Here is an 18,456-nt window from a genome sequence, read left to right on the forward strand (position 1 = left end):
TGACTTCAGCATGCTCATTTTTTACCTGGAACCGCGAAAAATGTTCCAAGATTACCTCGTTTTAGTGGCAAAGTTTCAGGCAGCCCTGAAGCTTGGAACTTTTTAATCGAATAGAAGGTCGTGTGGGCCACACCACCAAGGATGGCGGAGCCTGTGCATGCAGCGGAGAGAGCTCAGCTCGACTGAGGGCGCGCTCTACTGCAATAACACCACCACGAACTCTGCGTGCGCGCACAGGGACTTAAGCACCCGCGTGCCATCGAGAGCTCTCGAGCACGGCCACCACACGCCCCTCCCGCCGCCGCGTGATCTCTCGCGTACATGCCGTCGTGCGCACGCGATCAGGCAGCCCGCCACGTGCGCTGCTTGGCGCTGCTTGGCGTAGGCAATCCTTACTTGGCAGTGACCACTAGGCAGTGGGAACGTCTCTCTCCCTCTCTCCTCTCTCGCTGCTGGCGTTCATGCCGCACGCCAGCGCTCGCGTGGCCAACGAATGCGTGGGAAAGTGGAAAAAAATGAGGGAGGGCACTGCAAAATTTTATGTACAGAATGAATGTTGTAAAAGTGTGCGGTTCCAGGTGAATTTACCTGAAGTGCCTCGAAAAACTGCATCTTGGAACTTTTTTTCCAGGTTCAGGTTCCAAATTTGCTGAAGAGGGCCAGTGCCTTTATCAACGCTCTTTTTTTTTCATTTGCTGATCATACCGAGGTCTCGTTAATATACCGTACGCAGTGCATACATTCATTAAACAATCAGAAACTGCCTTCAAATCCTGAACAGCTCCTGGAGCAGCTCCCGGCTGTTCGCCGGAAAACCTCTGTGTGAACCAGTGGTATCGAGCCTAGATAGTACAGATACCACCCAGAAACTGCAAAATGTAAAAATTGATACCCTTGTGGAATCATGATATCAAGGGACATCATCGCAGGAGGGAGCGCCCGTACCGCCACTGTGTTGTCTACACATTCCATTTTCATTTGAATCATCCAGCCAAAAGCATGGCGCACTTTTTCCACAGACAAACTCAAGGCAGCACTGAGCACAGTACGCCCACCTCCAGAAGCGTTCTAAGGGCACCCAGAAGCGTACCAAGGGTGTGTGGCTAGCCATCCAGCAAAGGTGCGATGTTATTACGGAGTATCACCCTCTCTCTTAGAAGTAAAAATGAAGTTTGAGGAAATAGTGGTAGTAACGCACCTCAATCACTTATCTCCTCAGATTATATAATTTCCTGTAGGAACTCGGATGTACCACTCTTTGCAGTTTAGTAGAAACATTAAACTCCGTACGTATCCCGCCCATCAAGTGTACTGGAAGTTCAAATTTATAAGCTTACTAATCATCTGAACCTTTATCTGAGCCAATTTCTCATCACTTTCCAATTCGCGCCCCATCCCGCACAGCCCCACCGTACCTAATGGCACTGAGTAAGGTGATTACTGAATTATTAATATTATTATTAGGTACTTAGCTACAGCAAACTGTTGGGGCCGCGTCGAACAAGATGACGCTTACGAACCATTTGGAGTTTCCCCTTCGAGATAATCGATGCGAGTTATAAGTTGACAAATCAGATTTCGGACATGATCGGAAAATTGAAAGTGAAAGTCACTTGTAGAAAGCCTTACACGTTAATTTAACTACATTTGTTATGAGCTTTCCGATTATGTATAATAAGCAAAAATTGACAAAGTAGTGCCAAGGTGATACGTCCCAGAGAAAACCCTGGATTTCGGGATCGAAAAAGAAGACACACTTGATGGGCGGGATACGTACGGAGTTTAACTCTAGTACAGGTGGCCACTAGCAAACACTTTCATGCACATAAGTTGGGCAGAATGATCCGGCTAGAAGCACAATAAAAGTGCGCAATAAGTACAAGAGACGTTCATCGTTGACAATAATCTGACCAATGGTCAGTTTATTTCACACGGCACAATAATCTGACCAAAAGACAGTAAGTAAATAAATTCTAACCAGTTCGACTGCGTTTGTCGAGCGCCTTAGCGGCATTAAATCAGCTTTGGCCATCAGTCGAGGTCAGCTAGACACAAGGCGTTGATGCTTGAGCGGAAGCATACCTGCTCGCACCCCGCTGAAAAGGAAGAGTAAAAAAACGATATAGTAAGTTCCTCAGGGATTTCTAGATGGCTTAAATCGGACCCTGCTCGCATTTCTCTAAGCGAATAAGTTAAGCTGGGCGTTCTGGAGTCGCTGGGCGTTCTGGGGTCGTGCTTGACCAGTATTCCAACGAAGAAGAATATAAATTCTATTAACGATAGTAGTTCTATACCCAAACTCTGAGTATTTATTTATTATTAAATATGTGAGTAGTTACGATATTTTTGCGTTTCGAACAACACACTGCTGCTACTGAGTGCTGGTATCCCTTCCCACACGTACCCGAGGGAGGAGAGCGGCTACAATATCGCGTAACCTATGGAACGTCTGGCAAACACATTTTACTCATAACTTCTTGAAATATATACGAATGTTTATTCTTACCTTGCGACCACAACTGTGTATATCAGTCGTGCATATCGTACTCCTAGTTTTCAATTACATGTACGGCACCTTGCAGTATCACAGCTGATACTACAAGGCATTGTATGCGCGCGGTTAGTACACTCTCGTTACATGTTGCCGCGGTTAACGTGTTGATTATAGCACTAGCCGAGCGCCGCCGCTACGCGGCGGGGAATTTTTGGTTGCTTAGCGCTTCGCTCGCTATGCTCGCTCCGCTATTGAAACAGGCTGCCTACGCTTAGCTACGGCAGTAGTGGACCCGTTCTGCTCGCCTTGTCGGCTCGCTGCACTACTTTTAGGAAGCCTCCCAGTCGCCGTCCTAGGTTAATAATGCAGGTTAGTGCGGGCCCTATTGGGGGCCCGCAACGCACTATGAGGTGACCGGCTGGGGGCTGCCTTCGCTGCGCTCGGCAGCTACTCGTACTTGGTGGAATTCTTACTTAGTGAATAAGCGTGACGATTTTGATTCGGACGGACGGACAGCGCCTTGCTCCAATTGATTTTTAGGGCTAGCCGAGCGCCGCCGCTACGCGGCGGAAGGTTTTGTGGTTAGTCGCAGTAGTAAGGGCCGCCCACCTCCGCTTTGCTCCGGTGGGCTTTTTTAAAGTTCAAATGGTATTCATTTCGATTGTGTACATGTAAAATTGTTTATAGGTTTGAAGTACTATCAGTAGATGGTAATAGCTATTCCAACGTCAGTGAACTATGAGTAGATGCATGTTGCAGGGTAAAACATTCTCTATTGTACGGTCCTGTGCTCCCGTCGCAACTGTTTAACCCGAATTACAAAGTATCCGCACAGTACATATCTCACAATCTGCGTTTACTGTGAGTTTAGTAGAAATGAACATGAGCAATATGCCAGGGTAGGGTAGATCGATCTGGTGTTGGTATCTTATGTAAGTCAAAATATGTCTTACGTGTTGTTTATTCAGTTTATCATCCCACCGTAGCTCTCTGTTTTTAGTTCGTAGGCTATAATACCTTCATTCTACACTGGACTATAAGCCCCAGCAACAATCAAAGTATGGGCTTCGCTCTTCCTCTGCCTAGCATTACATTAAGTGCTTGTGATCTTATATAAATACCGAGTATACATCATCGTTTTAGTATTTTGTGTGTTCCGCCAAAACGTAGCTGCGGGCTGCGCTAACTACTGCGTGGTCTACTTCAAAATTCATTGTTTTAGACGTGGCTATGGTTTATTATTCTACTACGCGGCGAACATTACCATTTTAGTGTACCACCTGCATTACAGTAGGTAAGATAATATCTTACCTCTATATTATAGAGTTCGGACTCGTAACTATATAGTTATAAAGTCACGTTTGCCCTTTGTTAATTCGGTTTCCTGCGTGTATATCCGCCCCATAACACGGTTAGAAAAGGAATCCCAGCGTAAGCTATAATAAAAGGCTTCCACTCAGTGAATATTATCTACTACCCCACTAACGCATCCTCCTAACGCTACACATTGTACATTAAAGATATACGAAACGCGTTTAAGCAAGTGTAGCTAAATATCCCCCCAAGATGAGCGCAGAGCGCCGCTGTAGCTATAATGTATCCATCCCTAAAGTATTACAGTAAACGTATGCTGCTCATGTTAGTAATAGGGGTAGTCAATGCCTGCAGCAGCAACTATTTTTTTTTCTCACTCAGACACGACAAATGTTTTTTTACCAATCACAAGCTGAATGCGTTGACCACCCCATTCACTGTCCGCAGCAACAGATCAAGATTTTCCGTCCCCCCTCGGCTTCAAACGCCCCAGCCTACGCGCTTGTCCTCTGGGATGCTGGGAAGCGTACGCTGGAATGCCCGGAGCGCCAGCAAGAGGAAGGTGGTGGCCTCTGCCTCCTTCAGGTTGAGTGTGAGAAGGCAACAGCGTGTTCATCCTACTGCAATCGGCGTGGTAGGTGTTGATCTTAGCATGAAACTCCAGTCGGCGTCTATCCGAGTTGTAGAGTTGCTGAGGTCGCGCGTGAGCACGAAGGAGGCCCACCTGTTGTTGATGGTCAAGGTGAGGAGACTGAGCGTGTTGAGTTTTGTTGGGGGAGGCGCTTGTTGCTCGGCCTGCCGATGCGAAAGTAGGGCTATGTTAGCGGAGCGAACTGCCGTCCGCTCACTACTCTCAGCGCCTTCCAACACGCAGCGATTAGTGGATGCAGCTTTAGACACAGTCCTAGGCTGCTTGCTAAGGAAGACTCGAGTGTAGTATAGATACATAGCTCGTGGAAGGGCTCGTGTTCTCTCCGTCCCTCGACATACACTGTGCATTATTACATGATCGCGCTGGAGCAACGCTTGCTGGACACCAAGGCATCCGACTGACACAAGTAGGCTTACTAGATTGACCTTCCGAGTACTCTGCTCGCAGCGCAAGCCCCAAGGGCGGAGTCTTCTCTCGCGCGACGACCATGCTACCGTACCGTTGATGCTCAGATCTTGGCGCCAGAAAAAAAAACGAGCTGCTGCTGCGGCTCGACCGGAACGACTTTTTGTTCCGGTCGCCGATTTTTTTCCTGGCCAATCACAGCCCCGGAAAAAATCCGACTTGCTGCGGCGGAAAAAAGTGAGCTGTTGCTACGGACATTGACTACCCCTAATAATCTCGTGCACGCCTTCCGCTACGTTTACTCGCACTGCGATCACTTACAACGTTGATGCTATCGCTTACTACGTGCTGCTACCACGTCCATATCGCTTTCTACGTGCTGCTAGCGCTTAAATATGCCGTCCTATCGCTGCCTACGTGCTGCTATAACTATCTACCGAATTTGTTTTGTAGAGGGATACACCCACGTATAGGATACAGGATAGTATTAGCCAATCACAATTGTGTCTTCAGATTGACAGGGCTTGACTTGTTGAGGGATACACCAGTTTCAAGCCAGTAATTTTTGCACTCTCGGCCGCTCAGCGCGCGATCATTTCTGCAACGGCGCGGGCGCCACCAAGTCACCCTCGCCTGTCTGGAGGTCAAGGCAGGTGGAAAACGACGCGGGCCCTACCATTTTACACAGCTGCAATGAAGAAGGCTATGGTCGAGCACCTGAGACTACACTGCAATGTTTGTTTCGCTGAAGATACGTTCTTTCCGGGTCCACCTACAGAAAAGTATCAAGGGGGAAGAGTGGTGGTGGGGGTGCTTCTGTCGGCGGCAGGAACAAACTCAAAGCTTGCTCTATTGAACTTCGATCTCAAGTTGGGGTGGTGGTGGCGAACAAGCTAATAAGTTGGGCTGTGTCGGCAGCCGCATTGGTGAGATTCGGCCTTGAGAGACTTGAGGTAGAGTGCTCAGTTTAGTAATTTTGATAAATACATCTGGGCGTCTGGTGCCGATTCGTTTTTTGAGCAAAATCGGGCGTCTGGTATTTTTTAGCTCCGGTAGGGTGTATCCCTCTACAAAACAAATTCGGTATACGCTTCTATAGCTTACTATGTGTTTGTATTGAGCCAACATTGCTATTTTACTACAGTAAGTAGCATGGCAGGTCCACCTATTGCTACAGTAGCTAAGGGATTGAAAGTAAGAAGTTCTTACCCCGTAACTATGAGTTGCGCTATGCTAATTCCGTTCCCTGCATGTATATCGGTCCAATAACATGGTTAGAGAAGGAAGTTCTACTATAATAAAAAGCTCCAGCTCAGCCGAACACCATGCTGTGCACCACACCGTGCACACTACGGTCACACTGCTTGCCGCTATCGTCGAACTGGTGCTCCTCCCGACCCAAGAGCACGGGTTGCCTACAGGCCATCCCCGACCAGAAGATCGTCCGCGATCTTCCCATCGTCAAGCAGGTCTTCGAACTCCTTGGCCGACAGCCACTCCTTCGCCGTAGGTCCCCCAGGCCGAACTCCGAACTCGACCTGATACTGCTCCTCGTATCTGCCTGCTCTGTTCCGCACTTTTCGTCGTCCACACTCCCGGACCATGCCTGGTCCTGCGGTGTCCAACAGGTCGTGCATAGGGCGCGCCCATCGCGCTAGCCCTCGCCCTCGCAGTGCGCGCAGCGCCACCTCCAGCATCACCACCGCCGGGATCAATACGCGCACCATCTCGTGCTGCCTGCTCACCGTCGGTTCCTCCGCCTGGGGCTTGGTCGTCACTGCGTCCCTCTTCGAGCCTGTCGTGCGCTGCCTCGTTGGTGTTGCCAGCGCGTGATCCTCTTGTCGGTTCGTGCACTGTGGGGTTGCGTAGCGCTTGAAACCCCACGATCCGCGTCTGCACCCGCTTCCTCGGCGTCTGTCGCCGCTTGTCCGTCACGACGAGTGCTCCGCCGAGCTGCCCGGGCTTCACGGGCCTCGGCTTCGACCCGTCGATTTTTTTTGCTGCTCTTCGACACCACCCGTGCTCCGCTGTGCGCTCGCTTTCCGCTTGCGAGTCGCCTTCTGCTCGCTCACGCCTCTCTGACTGTGATCGCCTCCCACTGTACCACCAGCAGCGGCTCTCATATTACGGGGCTCCGTTGCAGCGCCCGCTATTCCTGGTTGTCTCGATTCTGGACCTGATCCTGGCGTTGGCGTGCCAGTCCCCGAAGCTGTACGCCGTTCTTGTCTAGCGCCACCCATCTCACTCGCTCACTGGCCCACTTGCCGCTGCTGTTTGCACTTCAGATGCTCTCCGTCCTTGTGCTGCACCTTGCTCATGCCCGACGGTGCGAAGCAGAGTCGAGACGCTGCAGCGCATGGCTCCGCGACGAGCTGTCGGCCGCAGACGCGCGTAAAACGCGATCGCCTGCTGAATGGATCGAGGGCGCCACGAGTCCCCACAGTTGGCCGTGCGGTTGCACAGCGTCTGCGCCGCTCGGAAGTGTTCGTGCGCAGTTTCCAGGTCCTCTTGCTAAACGAAGTGCTCACTCATCTCGTACTCGGCCATCGCTTCCATGTGAACGTCGTTCAGAGCTCGACAGCGTATTAGTAGCTGGTCAAGATCAGCGTGCGCAATCTCGGGCTCTTCCATGAGCCGAAGCGTTTTAGCCACATGCAGACGAGCTCGAAGCTCGTACTCATGGTCCCCGACGTGAAGAGCGCCTTGGAGAGCATCTCGGAATGTCTTCAAGGCCTCATTTTGACCTGAGCTTCGCTGCAGCAAAGCTGTTGCGAAGGCTTCAGCGCACTGCAACTCCAGCCGTGACCAAGCAGCAGGGTCAGTTCCGCTCTCACGGAGAATTTTTGCCAGGTCGAAGCCCATTTCGGCGTATGCCAAGCTGTGCCCCATGGCAGTGCATCGCCTCCAGCTCCCCGATGCTTGAAGCAAACGTGCTAGCATCACAAGCACATCGTTTGACAAGTCAGTAAGTGGCGATGTAGAAGGCGACGACGACGCGAGGCGAACGATTGGAGCCCACGTGCACACAATCCACTTCCTTGCCGTGCGATTCTGGACCAGCGTCTGCGGCGATGACGAAGCCGTTTGAGTGAGCTTCTCTAGAGTTCTGGCGGCTGCGTCGTCCCTCATGTCGAGTCCAAGCACTGAGCACGCGACGCTGCTTTGGAGCAATAACGCTAGCGCAGCAAATGCAGCCTGAAGTGCCGCGTCCAGTTGACGCACCTCGTTAGGCTGCGCGCAGCGGTGGTGAACGTTTTGGTGCATGAGTCGCTCGAGCTTTTCCAGTCAGGGAGAATTGGCAGCTTCTTCGAGTGTTTGAAAGTGCGGCGCCACATGATGCCAGAACGAGCTCTGCTCCGCTGGGGTTTCAACTGACAGCAATGGAGCCACTGCAGACGCCTTCGTAACACGCTGCTCAGGTTGGTCGTTGTTGTTCCCGTCTTCCTCCTGTTCAACATCAGCAGCGCCGGCGATACTGACACTATTTGATGTCGGAAAAGCCGCCGAGGTGAGGCGCAGCTTGGGCAAGAGCTCTGCAGTGTCAGCGCGAGCTTCCACGTCCAGTTGCTCAGCCAAACTCGTGATCGCATAGCTTCCCGGTAGTGCTGTTGCCGCCAGTGCTGCAAATGCGCGAGCGTGTGCAAGCTCCCCCACGCTACGCGAGCAATTCGCCGACAGCAAATGAGCTTCAGCGATCGTTGCATTGTTTGAGGAAAGTGCCGCTGCAGCCTGAGCGTCTTGAAGCGCTTGCCTAACAGCCTCCAGCATCGGTGCTGGCTGGTTCGCCTCATCGCGGACAGAGCTCGACGACGGACCGGAGGCTAGAATATCAAGGGGCACCGTCGTGGTGACGTCGTAGTCGACAAAAGCCAACAGTGCTGCTGCGCGGCGGCAGTACAGAGTGGCTAGGCTCTCTGTCTCGGCATTCGCTGCTGCCACACCATCATCGTCGTCGTGATTGTTGCTTGCAGTGCTCAGTGTTGCAGCCTGGAGCTGCTGTGTGAGTTGCTGCAGTAAGTGGAGGTCGGCAAGCAGCGTCGGCTGCTTCACAGGCAGCAAAAGGTGCGGTTCCTCCTCCTTGGCTTTGCTTGAAGTCGACGCGGCTTCCTCCTGCGGGTTGTCAAGGCCGTCCTTTTGCTTGAAAAGGATCTCGAAGATGGACGGGTCCGTCACAGTAGCTGCGCGAATCGATGCCGACATTTTGTAGCTGTTCGAGCTGGTGGTTGAGCAGGAATTTGCAATATGGAGACAAAGCGATGGGGCTCTTGCGGCATGAGAAGGATGCAAGCAGCAAGGGATCATGCTCGCAGCAATAAATAGACGTCATGGGATGAAACACTGCTGGAAGGCACACTGATGCGAATGGGAAGCTGTTGTCTAAAGAAAGCCACACCTCGGGTGCAAACCCGAGCGCACTACACCAAAAATTGAAGAATGGGATAGCCCGCCGCCAGGCTATCTACACTCCAGTCTCAGTTAGTCCTGTCAACCTTACCTTACTCACCTTCAACCTCTCGCGGGTTAAGGTAAGGTTGGTCTCACCTCACCAACCTCGCTAACCTCCCACATACAAAACTCCATATAAAAAATTATATGAGCTTACACGAACACACAAACGCCTGGACACCAACACCCGTGAACACCAAGACGTCGACGTGCACGTGAACGCCGACGCGCTCGTTGCTGCCGACTCGCTGTAGAAAGCCGATGTGCTCGAGGACGTCGCGATGCTCAAGGACGTCGACCTGCTGACGGACGCCGAAGTGCTCGAGAAGGCGACACGCTCGTGGACGCCAACGCGCTCGTGGACATCGAGATGGTCAAGGACGTGGACGTGCTGAAGGACGCGGAAGCGCTCGAGGACGCCGAAGTGCTCGAGAACGCCGACACGATCGTGGACGCCAACGCGCTCGTGGACGTCGAGATGCTCAAGGACGCCGACGCGCTCGTGATGAACTTGATGAACGTAATAAAGCCTTTGTCTTCAACCAAGAGAAGCGGGCGAAAATGGGCTGCTATCCAACGCGCAAGAAGCACGTACACCTCCTTCTGCTGCTCGGGGCTAACTTCACGAAGCTGTCGGGATTGAGCTTCGGGCTGCGGCTCAAGGCTATTCTCATCCGCATCGTCCTCTTTGCCGTAATTTGCGAGCGCTGCTGCGTGGTAGTTGCTCATGTGCCTCTCAACACCGCTGTTTCCCTTGCCGAATCGAACCGTTCGTTTGCACCTTGTGCAATATGCATACGCAGTGTGCTCGTTCTTCAGGTTTTTATCATCGATATTCCAGAACCGGCCAGTGTTCAGGCTTTCGAATTTTAATTTACTCATGCCAACCTGTTTGTGAGGCGGTACTGCCATTACCGTTTCGTAGACTGGGGTCTGCCATAGTGGTGGAGGAGCTGTTAGCGTCGTAGCAGTCGAATTACCGCTAGCACCGACGTCCACCGCTCGTTGCGCAGGCGTCATGGCGACCAAAGTACCTCTATCACCGCCGTCCGAAGCTTGTTGCGCAGGCGTTGCGTCAACCCTGGGTACCGAGCGCTGCTGGACCTCTTGAACCTGCGACTCACTGGCGGCATCCGAATCGGAAGAGAACACGGTGTCTAACCTTCGGCTTCTCTTTGTTTGGCGCGTGTCGGTAGAAACAGCTCAGCGAAAATCACATCCTGTAGCGTTCCAACTCTCACGGGCGATAGTGTGTGGACTGCGATTTTGAGGGACAGATGCCATCGGCGTGTGCGAGGCGCTATTCAGCACTTCGTCAGGGGGGCGGTGCTCGTTCACCGCGCAAATTCGGCTGTAGAGATCGCTCCTGGTGACCAGTTCTGGATTAGACGTCCGAGCGAGGTCTGCGAGCCAGCTTAACCCCTCTAATCCCGTATTCTGTATCCTACAGAATAAGCATTGTCACAGGACATAATATCTAGCAAACTTGTCCTCTCTTTCGAACTTCGCATATGGATGTTTGTATAGCCGGTATTGTGCACATCTTCCTGTTAGATTAGCGATGGGAAAATAGACGGGGTTTATTCCGCGGTAATAGACGGACGAGTATAAACCACCAACAGGTTTGAAAATTCGGGTGGAAGCCTAAAACCGCCGCGTGTCAGCCACTCGTACTTTCCTTCATTCCGAAACTGCGCTGTTCAAGACGTCGCAATGCAAGCTTTGTTGGGGCCCGTCGAGCGCGCCCAAGTGGCTAAGGACCATGGCCGAAGACGATCATGATGAGCGCCATTGTGATCTAAAGGCAAGCGAGAGCGTGTACTTTGCTCTGTAACATTGTACTAGTGGTATATTGATTCTACGTTGCGATGTTGATTACCAGACCTGGTGATCCGACCCAGACGACGCTATGAGCTCTCGCGTGTGGCCCGATTGGCAGATCGATTGCGGAGTCAGCGCACAACCTCATCGGTTCCTACGAAGCCGGCTACAGCCGGGTCTACCGCTATATTGTAGCTGATGCAGTGGCTACTCAAGAGGCTACAGAAGAAGCGCTCCTCATGGTGTGGCTACACCGGAGACTACAGAAGAAGCGGTAGATGCTACGACGGAGGCTACCGATGAAAGCGGCAGGAATGAAGCGGCAGTGCCGGAGGCTACAGAGCAAGGCGGAGGCTGCCAAAACGGCGAAGATGACCCACGGCTGGCACGAACATTGAAGAGCGTGCGCATGTAAAGGAAGAAGTAGACGTTGGCATGAATATCATATATTGTCCTGTTTCGTACAAGAGGAACCGTGTGTAGTGCGTGTCATTACGGGCTATTGAGCATGCAAGCTCCCTGGTGTTGTTAGAGAGACAATCGTAACAAGCTTGTTAGGTGGGCTAAAGAAATCTAATGATGCGCTAATGTCAAGCACAAGGAAGAATTCGCCCAGTTCCTCCTCACTACGTCAGTTAGGAACTGGGCGATTTCTTCCTCCGCGTTTATCGCGACGTGCCGAAGATGGGTGGCTGGAGCCGAAGTATGCTGCCTTAGCAGCCTTGCAAGGTATTACCATGTAGCAGGTTTTGAGCGTGCTCTACGCTCGGCACGACCAATAGAAGCTCGCCATTTCGGCATATGGTGGATACATTGAGCATGTTTTGTTCACTTTCGTAGCTGTTCTGTGCACAATGTACCCAGCGCTTGACCGCAAGATGCGAAAGGGCTTCCAACAGCTAATCTTTGACAGGTTTTGAAGTATACTGTAATCAAGTCTAATGCTTATTCGGTAGGATACAGAATAAGGTTTGGGGCTAGAAGGGTTAAAGTGCATGAACGCCGCGTACTGCGTACAGTACGCGGCACCTTTAAAGATGGGCTATTTATGCAAAGCATGATAGTTACGCAGGTTAGGCCGAGAGTCGGGGAAGTTGGGAGGTCTGAAGGTGGGTTGAGGTTACGGAGGTAAAGGTAAGGTTTGGGAAGCTAAGGTTGACAGGACTAACACCCACACCAAGTCGCCGACTTTGAAATGCGCGTCCCGCCGCACGCGTAGGTTGTAATACTTCTCGCGTCGCCTCTGATCCCGCTGCAAAGCCACCTTGGCTATCGCAGCCGCTCGCTCCATCTGCCGTACCAGCTTCCTGTGATACTCTGCCCATCGACCCACTTGCGTTACACCACTCGCCCTTAATAGCTCGTTTGGCGTCCGCAGGCGCCGACCCATCATTAACTCATTGGGTGAGTATCCCGTCGTGCCATGACGCGCGCCGTTGTACGCGTACGCTGCGCATGGAACCCACTGGTCCCAGTCATTCTGGTTCTCACAGACATACATCGATACCATGTCCTTCCACACCTTGTGGAAGCGCTCCACCAGGCCAAGCAGCATCGGCCGATACGGTACGGGCGTTGCTTGCTGAGCTTGCAGCGCTCGCACCAGCTTCTTGACCACTTCGCCATTCAACTCCGGGGCACCATCCATGACCAACTCCCTCATCGAGCCGTAGATCAGCACGACCCGCTCCATCAGAAACTTAGCGACAACGTCCGCCGTGTGCGCTGGCGTCGCCACCGCTACTGCATATCGGCTCGCGTAGTTCACAGCTGCGATCACATACCTGTTGCCACTGGCCGTCATGGGCAACGGACCAGCAACAGCAAGTGCCCATTGATCTCCAACCGCCCCGATGCCTTGACTACGAAGCGGCGGGATCACTGCCTTTGGCCGCGTCTTCCTCGTGCCGCAGTTCCTGCAGCTCCTCACCAGTACTTCACTTGGCCCCGCAGATCTGTCCACCAGTACGTCCTCGACACCCGTGCCATCGTCTGGGGCGTCCTCAAGTGCCCTGAGTAGATTGAGCCATGCGCTTCACGCAGCGCCTTGGCCCTCAGAGTCGAAGATAACACCACACGCCGTCCTCCGATCATCAGTTCCAGTGCCGATTCCTCCAGCTGTCACCTGTGTCGAAGACGTTGGCTGCGCACCCCCAGCCGCCGCTCGCACGCGTTGCACGGTCACAGCGGGCGTGTCGTATCCGCTAACGACAGACCCCAAGCCGCCACTACACTGCATTCCACCAACGACCGGTGCTGCTGTCATTCCTGGAGCGCTGGGTGCGGCCACCGCACGGCTGTCTTGCGTCGCGATCGCCGCAGCCAACCCCACGCCGTAACCCTCTCCGTACTCGCCGACCACGTCCAATGCCAAGTTCACTGCTCCGTTGAGTGTCGTCGGCCGTTGCCCACGGACCATCGTCGCGCTCCACGCGTTGCTCATGCCGGCCAAGAACGCGTCGACCAACCACTCTTCGTCGACCGGGTTGCTGAACGCGATCTCGCGTAACTTCTGCGCTTACTCCACGAGCGGCTCCCCACGCTGTTGACGCCGCATCCGCAGACGCGCTACGACCTCCGGGTTGGACCACTTGACCATGTACCTGTCCTTCATCAAGCGGCTCAAGTTGCCGAACGTCTGGTCCTCTCGGCTGGTAAACGAGTCTTCGACTGTGTCAAACCACAGCAAGGCCTCTCCCTCGAAGCTCCCCACCATCTCGATGAAGACTTCGTGCTTGCGCCACTCCATCCTCAAGATCGATGCCTGTCGACGCAGCTCGTTCTTCACGGCTTTGAGCCACGCCTTGACCGTCAACTTGGGCTCGTCTAGCCCCTTGAACTTCGGCAGTCTCAGCTTCTTCTCCTTCTTCGACTCGCGGTACATCACCATCGGTGCTGGTGATGCTGCCGCCGGTGCTGCTGGAGCTGGTCGCGCCGGTGGTGTTGGTGGAACCGGAGGGGCTACTCCGATCATAGTCCCCGCTGGTGGACCTCCTCTCGCCGTTGCCGTACTCGTTCCTGCTGCTAACGCTGGATGGGGGAGGTGGTGGCTGCTGATCTCCTCCGTCATTGCCACCGTCCCCGTCACCCGCACCTCCATCCGACGCGTCGACCATGACCACGCCGTCATCGTTGTCATCGCCGTGCCCAACCCGGGGCGTGTTCCCCGAGGCCACGCGCACGTTCGCCGACGCCGCGACCAGGTTTCCCCTGTCTCCAGCCATCAGCGTCGCCGTCCTTGGTGCCAGATGGACTTGCTTCGCCGCTTCACGATGTGCATCCGCCGCCGCTACAGCGCGTGCTGCTGCCGCTCCAATCACGGCAGCACGCCGCTCAGCACGGTCGTCCCGCGTATCGCTCGCCGATAACATGCTTCTAGCTCCTTAGACTCAGCCACTCAACTCTAGAAGACAAACTAATGCAATCCATACTGTCAGTCTGTGAACTCTGTATCCGTAACCCGCTGCGGTTCTGTCTGTCCGTAAACTTCTCCCTCGCCGTAAGATGCACCGTCCTCTCTGTACTCGGACGCGTACGATCCTGGTTCGGTCCCTCGGTAACTTAGCTCGCCGTGTAGGTCTCTGTACCCACGCAGCACAGAAAGCCACTGTAATCACCACCATGTGGGCAATCCGGCTGTGGAGAAGCAGGATCCAAGAATTTGGGACAAAGGGTGATCGGCAGAATGATGGATCCAGACTCCGCGATGGATCCACCAGACTGGCGGATCGGGCCCCGTACCAGGTGTTAGAGATTGCAACGGAAGACACCACGAATACGACCGGACGTCACGAATGTGTGCCCAAGCAACGCCATGCCTCGAGACCCAAGATCCAAGAGATGCAGCTGTCAAGTGGATTGGCGATCCGATCCAATCCAGATCTGATTCTGATTCGGACTCAGGTGGAAGTGAGCGGTGGATCTAAGGTCATGGCGCAGCGAAGGTAATCAAGCGACACGCAAGGAAGGTGAACAAGCTCCATAGAGTCAGTAGGTACAGATGGGATGACAGGATCCATAGGAAGATAGGACTTTGGGATGGGATTGGACTTAAGCATAAATCAGACTCGAATTTGCCTTATACATCGCAAGTGCCTTCGCCTTCGCCTGGAAACGGGAAGTACATTGGCCCCACGGCTTAGCAAGGTTCTGGTAGTGAATCTAGCGTTGGTTAAGACTGGATAATAAATTGGCCAGTTCTACAACCTTCCTAGTGACCTACTTGCAAGTGCAGATCCCCGATCCACCCGGAGTTACTACTTGGCCGGGTGCATCCTCGACTCTCAGCATCTACGGATCCCGCTATAGGAAGCGGCGAGTACGGCAAAGGAAGACCTGCGAAGGCAAAGGAAAGGAACAACAACAACCCGCAGGCAACCCCACGGCCGGATCCAGATCCAGGCCGCCCGATCCAAGTCGACTACCACTGGATTGGGAGTAACTACTGCGAACAGAGTGAAGATTTCCGCGCTGCTCCACCCACATCCCCGCGTCTCGCCCAGACTGTTCTGTCTTCAAGGCTCGGACGCTTCAGCATACACCAGAGGAGCAGATCCAGCCCTACCGACGGGTACACAAGGTGACCAGTTCAGCACACAGATCACGGATCATCGGGGGACCCCCTCCGTAAGTCGGTGTTCGGGCGCAGTTGGTAAGTTGGATTGGCAATCTCGCAGATTTTGCTGATCCCGCTACGCCACAATGGTGCGCGTGCCCGAATCTTCTGGTGACTCGGGATTTCACCGTGAGTCCCAAGAAGAAGTTTGAGTGAAGAAGGAACAAGGGGATCAAGCGTCATCGGAGTCGGGATCGACGACGACGCTGCTGAATGAACCAAGATCCACGGATCGGCAGAGTGCAAGGAGGACCTCTGTCGGCGGAACCGAGGTGGATCCAGACATGGATCTAGAAGATAAACCTCAACCTCCTCCACAGGTCCCTTCGGGGACCCCGGTGGATCGCGACGCGAGTCAAGATCCACCAACAAAACAAACCAAGGCTGGCAAGGATCGGTATGCATTTGCTGATTCACCAGTTAAACCGGATGCCTACTTCTTGTCTCCCGACAAGACCAAGTCGATGACACGAGCGAAGATGAAGGCCCCGGATCTGGATGACGATGATCCAAAAGCGTCATCCCACGAAGAATCCGAGGAGGCAGGCTGGAGACGCTACCACGAGAAGCAGTTATGTGACTTCCTGGCTTGGGATCCCATGATGCGGCTTCTTGGCGTGAAGCCGATCGGAGACCTGCAGGGGCCTGTGGCACTCCCAGCACCCGCCAAGCGCGAAGGGATCCTGGCCGAGATGGAGCGACTCATGCAGCTGCTGAAGGAGGCCGGCCTCGTAGCTGGCGCCTTCGACGCGAGAGCGATCTACGACGTCGATCCAATCCAGATCCACGCGACGACGGACATGCTGTCCAACAGGCTGAAGGAGTTGGTAGGTGAGATCCAGCTGAAGACGGATCCAGAAGTCCCGGATCCAAGTTCACCTCAAGCTGGATCCACAGGATGCCGAACGTCGTCACCATACGTGTCCACCGCGGAGCTTGGGTCGGATACATCTTCGGAGCCGCGGCGTATGTCGCTTGGACCCTCGGGAGCCTCGATGCTACGCACCCGAGCCCAGATCCAACGTGAAGCAAGGACTCAGTCCCGATCCCAGCCCCGATCCAAGAAGCCATCAACTGCTTCGGTGGATCCAACAGCTACGGCATCAGGATCGAACATATCGACCGGCAGACTTGTGTCATACTTTCAGGCAGCCATGGGCAGGTTCTTGAAGGAGCAAGGCGGGTTGACCCCGACACAGGCGCCGGAGGCGACGCAGAACCCCGGATCCCAGGACGTGGAAATGGAGTCCACTGGTTCGTCCGATCCAGATCAACACTGGGAGTACGATCCAGATGACATCGACTTCCCGGTCCCAGATACAGTGGCCACCACCGCGACCGGATCCACAGGTTCAGCCCTGATCCAACGAGTCCGGATCTCAGCGCTCTCGGATCTGAAGGAGTTCTCAGGGAAGGACCAGGATGAGGATCGGGCGAGAGCATGGATCAGTAAGGTGAAGTCTGCGTTCCTCCGGGACCAAGCTCCTGACGAGGAGAAGTGCTTGACCTTCGCGGACCTTCTATCCGGATCCGCGAGAAACTGGTATCGCCAACTACCGCGATCCACACGCAACAAGTGGTCGGATCTGCTCCGCAGTTTCCAAACCCAGTACTGTGGATTGGGGATCTCCGTTGCTCGCCAGTATTACCACGCGCGCAAGCGATCCGATGAGTCCCCACTGGATTATCTCTACCGACTTAATGTCGCTGGACTCCGCGCCCGACTCAAGATCAAGGATGGTGGATCCAAGGAGAAGCGCGAGTACGTGGATCACTTCATCGAAACTCTGGGTGATCCGGATCTAGCGGATCGGCTGACATTGCTCCGACGGCCGGATGCTGACGAGCTGGAAGAGGTCCTCCGCGCACTGGATCGGGCGAAGAATCGACAGAAGAAGCCTGCGTATGGATCCAGCAAGTACCGGCAGAAGGCCCCCGCGACGCCCACACCGGCCACTCCGGCCAAACATGTGCGTGCGATCCAGGTCCAACCTGACTCGGGATCCGAGTCTGGATCCAGCGATGGATCTGACTCCGAGTGCGACGGTTACCGCAGGATCTATCTGGCAGCATCCCAAGACCACGCGGAGCATGCAGAGGAAGAGCAGAAGACTCTGGATCGGAACCCTCCAGACCGTCCACAGCAGGATCCACCGTCTCGCGACTCCCGATCCAGGACGCATGCGGATGGACCCGAACGTAGTCGCTGCACGCACTGTGGATCCAAGCGGCACTCGCATCTTGGCTGCTGGAAACGCTTGACCTGTGAGAAGTGCGGCAAGAAGGGTCATCCAGGTGACCACTGCCTTTTCCTGTGCCGTGGATGTGGTGAACTTCATGACGTGGGCCGATGCCCGATGGAAGAGTTCTACAACCAGATCCGCCAGTGGTTCAATCCAGCCAAGCATGCGGGGATGCTGCCAGAGATGGCGGAGAAGATGTTAAACTAGGACGCTCGCCGGGTTGGAATCCGGTACGAGCCGAGCGTTCTAGATATTGCATCTATGCATTTGTGAACAAGACATCGACAGATCCAGTTTGCAAACGACAGGATCTACGCGGTATTACATGTGATCTTCATGGGAAACGTACTGCTGTGGTCTCAAGTCTCCGACAAGCTGATGACTACTCCAGATCCGACACGACAGTGGAAATGGATTTGGATCCGGAGGCACGTCAGGGATACTGGAAGCAGCAGGATCCAGACCA

The 18,456-nt window shown here is 53.9% G+C and overlaps 2 protein-coding genes across 2 annotated transcripts; one reads left to right on the forward strand and one right to left on the reverse strand.

Annotated features, from left to right (window-relative positions):
- Window positions 1-6,499: 6,499 nt before the first annotated feature.
- Window positions 6,500-9,065, reverse strand: PHYSODRAFT_361121 (hypothetical protein; the record flags this gene model as incomplete). Its single annotated transcript, XM_009531994.1, has 4 exons — window positions 6,500-7,372; window positions 7,394-8,022; window positions 8,088-8,216; window positions 8,242-9,065. 4 exons carry the CDS (start codon window positions 9,063-9,065, stop codon window positions 7,107-7,109), a joined length of 1,848 nt encoding a protein of 615 aa, XP_009530289.1. The 3' UTR covers window positions 6,500-7,106.
- A 6,966-nt stretch (window positions 9,066-16,031) lies between these two features.
- Window positions 16,032-18,197, forward strand: PHYSODRAFT_511466 (hypothetical protein; the record flags this gene model as incomplete). The annotated part of the gene is made up of 1 exon (XM_009531995.1): window positions 16,032-18,197. The coding sequence occupies one exon, from the start codon at window positions 16,032-16,034 to the stop codon at window positions 18,195-18,197; it is 2,166 nt and encodes a 721-aa protein (XP_009530290.1).
- Between the last annotated feature and the right edge of the window lie 259 nt (window positions 18,198-18,456).

The sequence above is a fragment of the Phytophthora sojae genome, assembly GCF_000149755.1.
Source record: "Phytophthora sojae unplaced genomic scaffold PHYSOscaffold_6, whole genome shotgun sequence".
Lineage (NCBI taxonomy): Eukaryota > Oomycota > Peronosporomycetes > Peronosporales > Peronosporaceae > Phytophthora > Phytophthora sojae.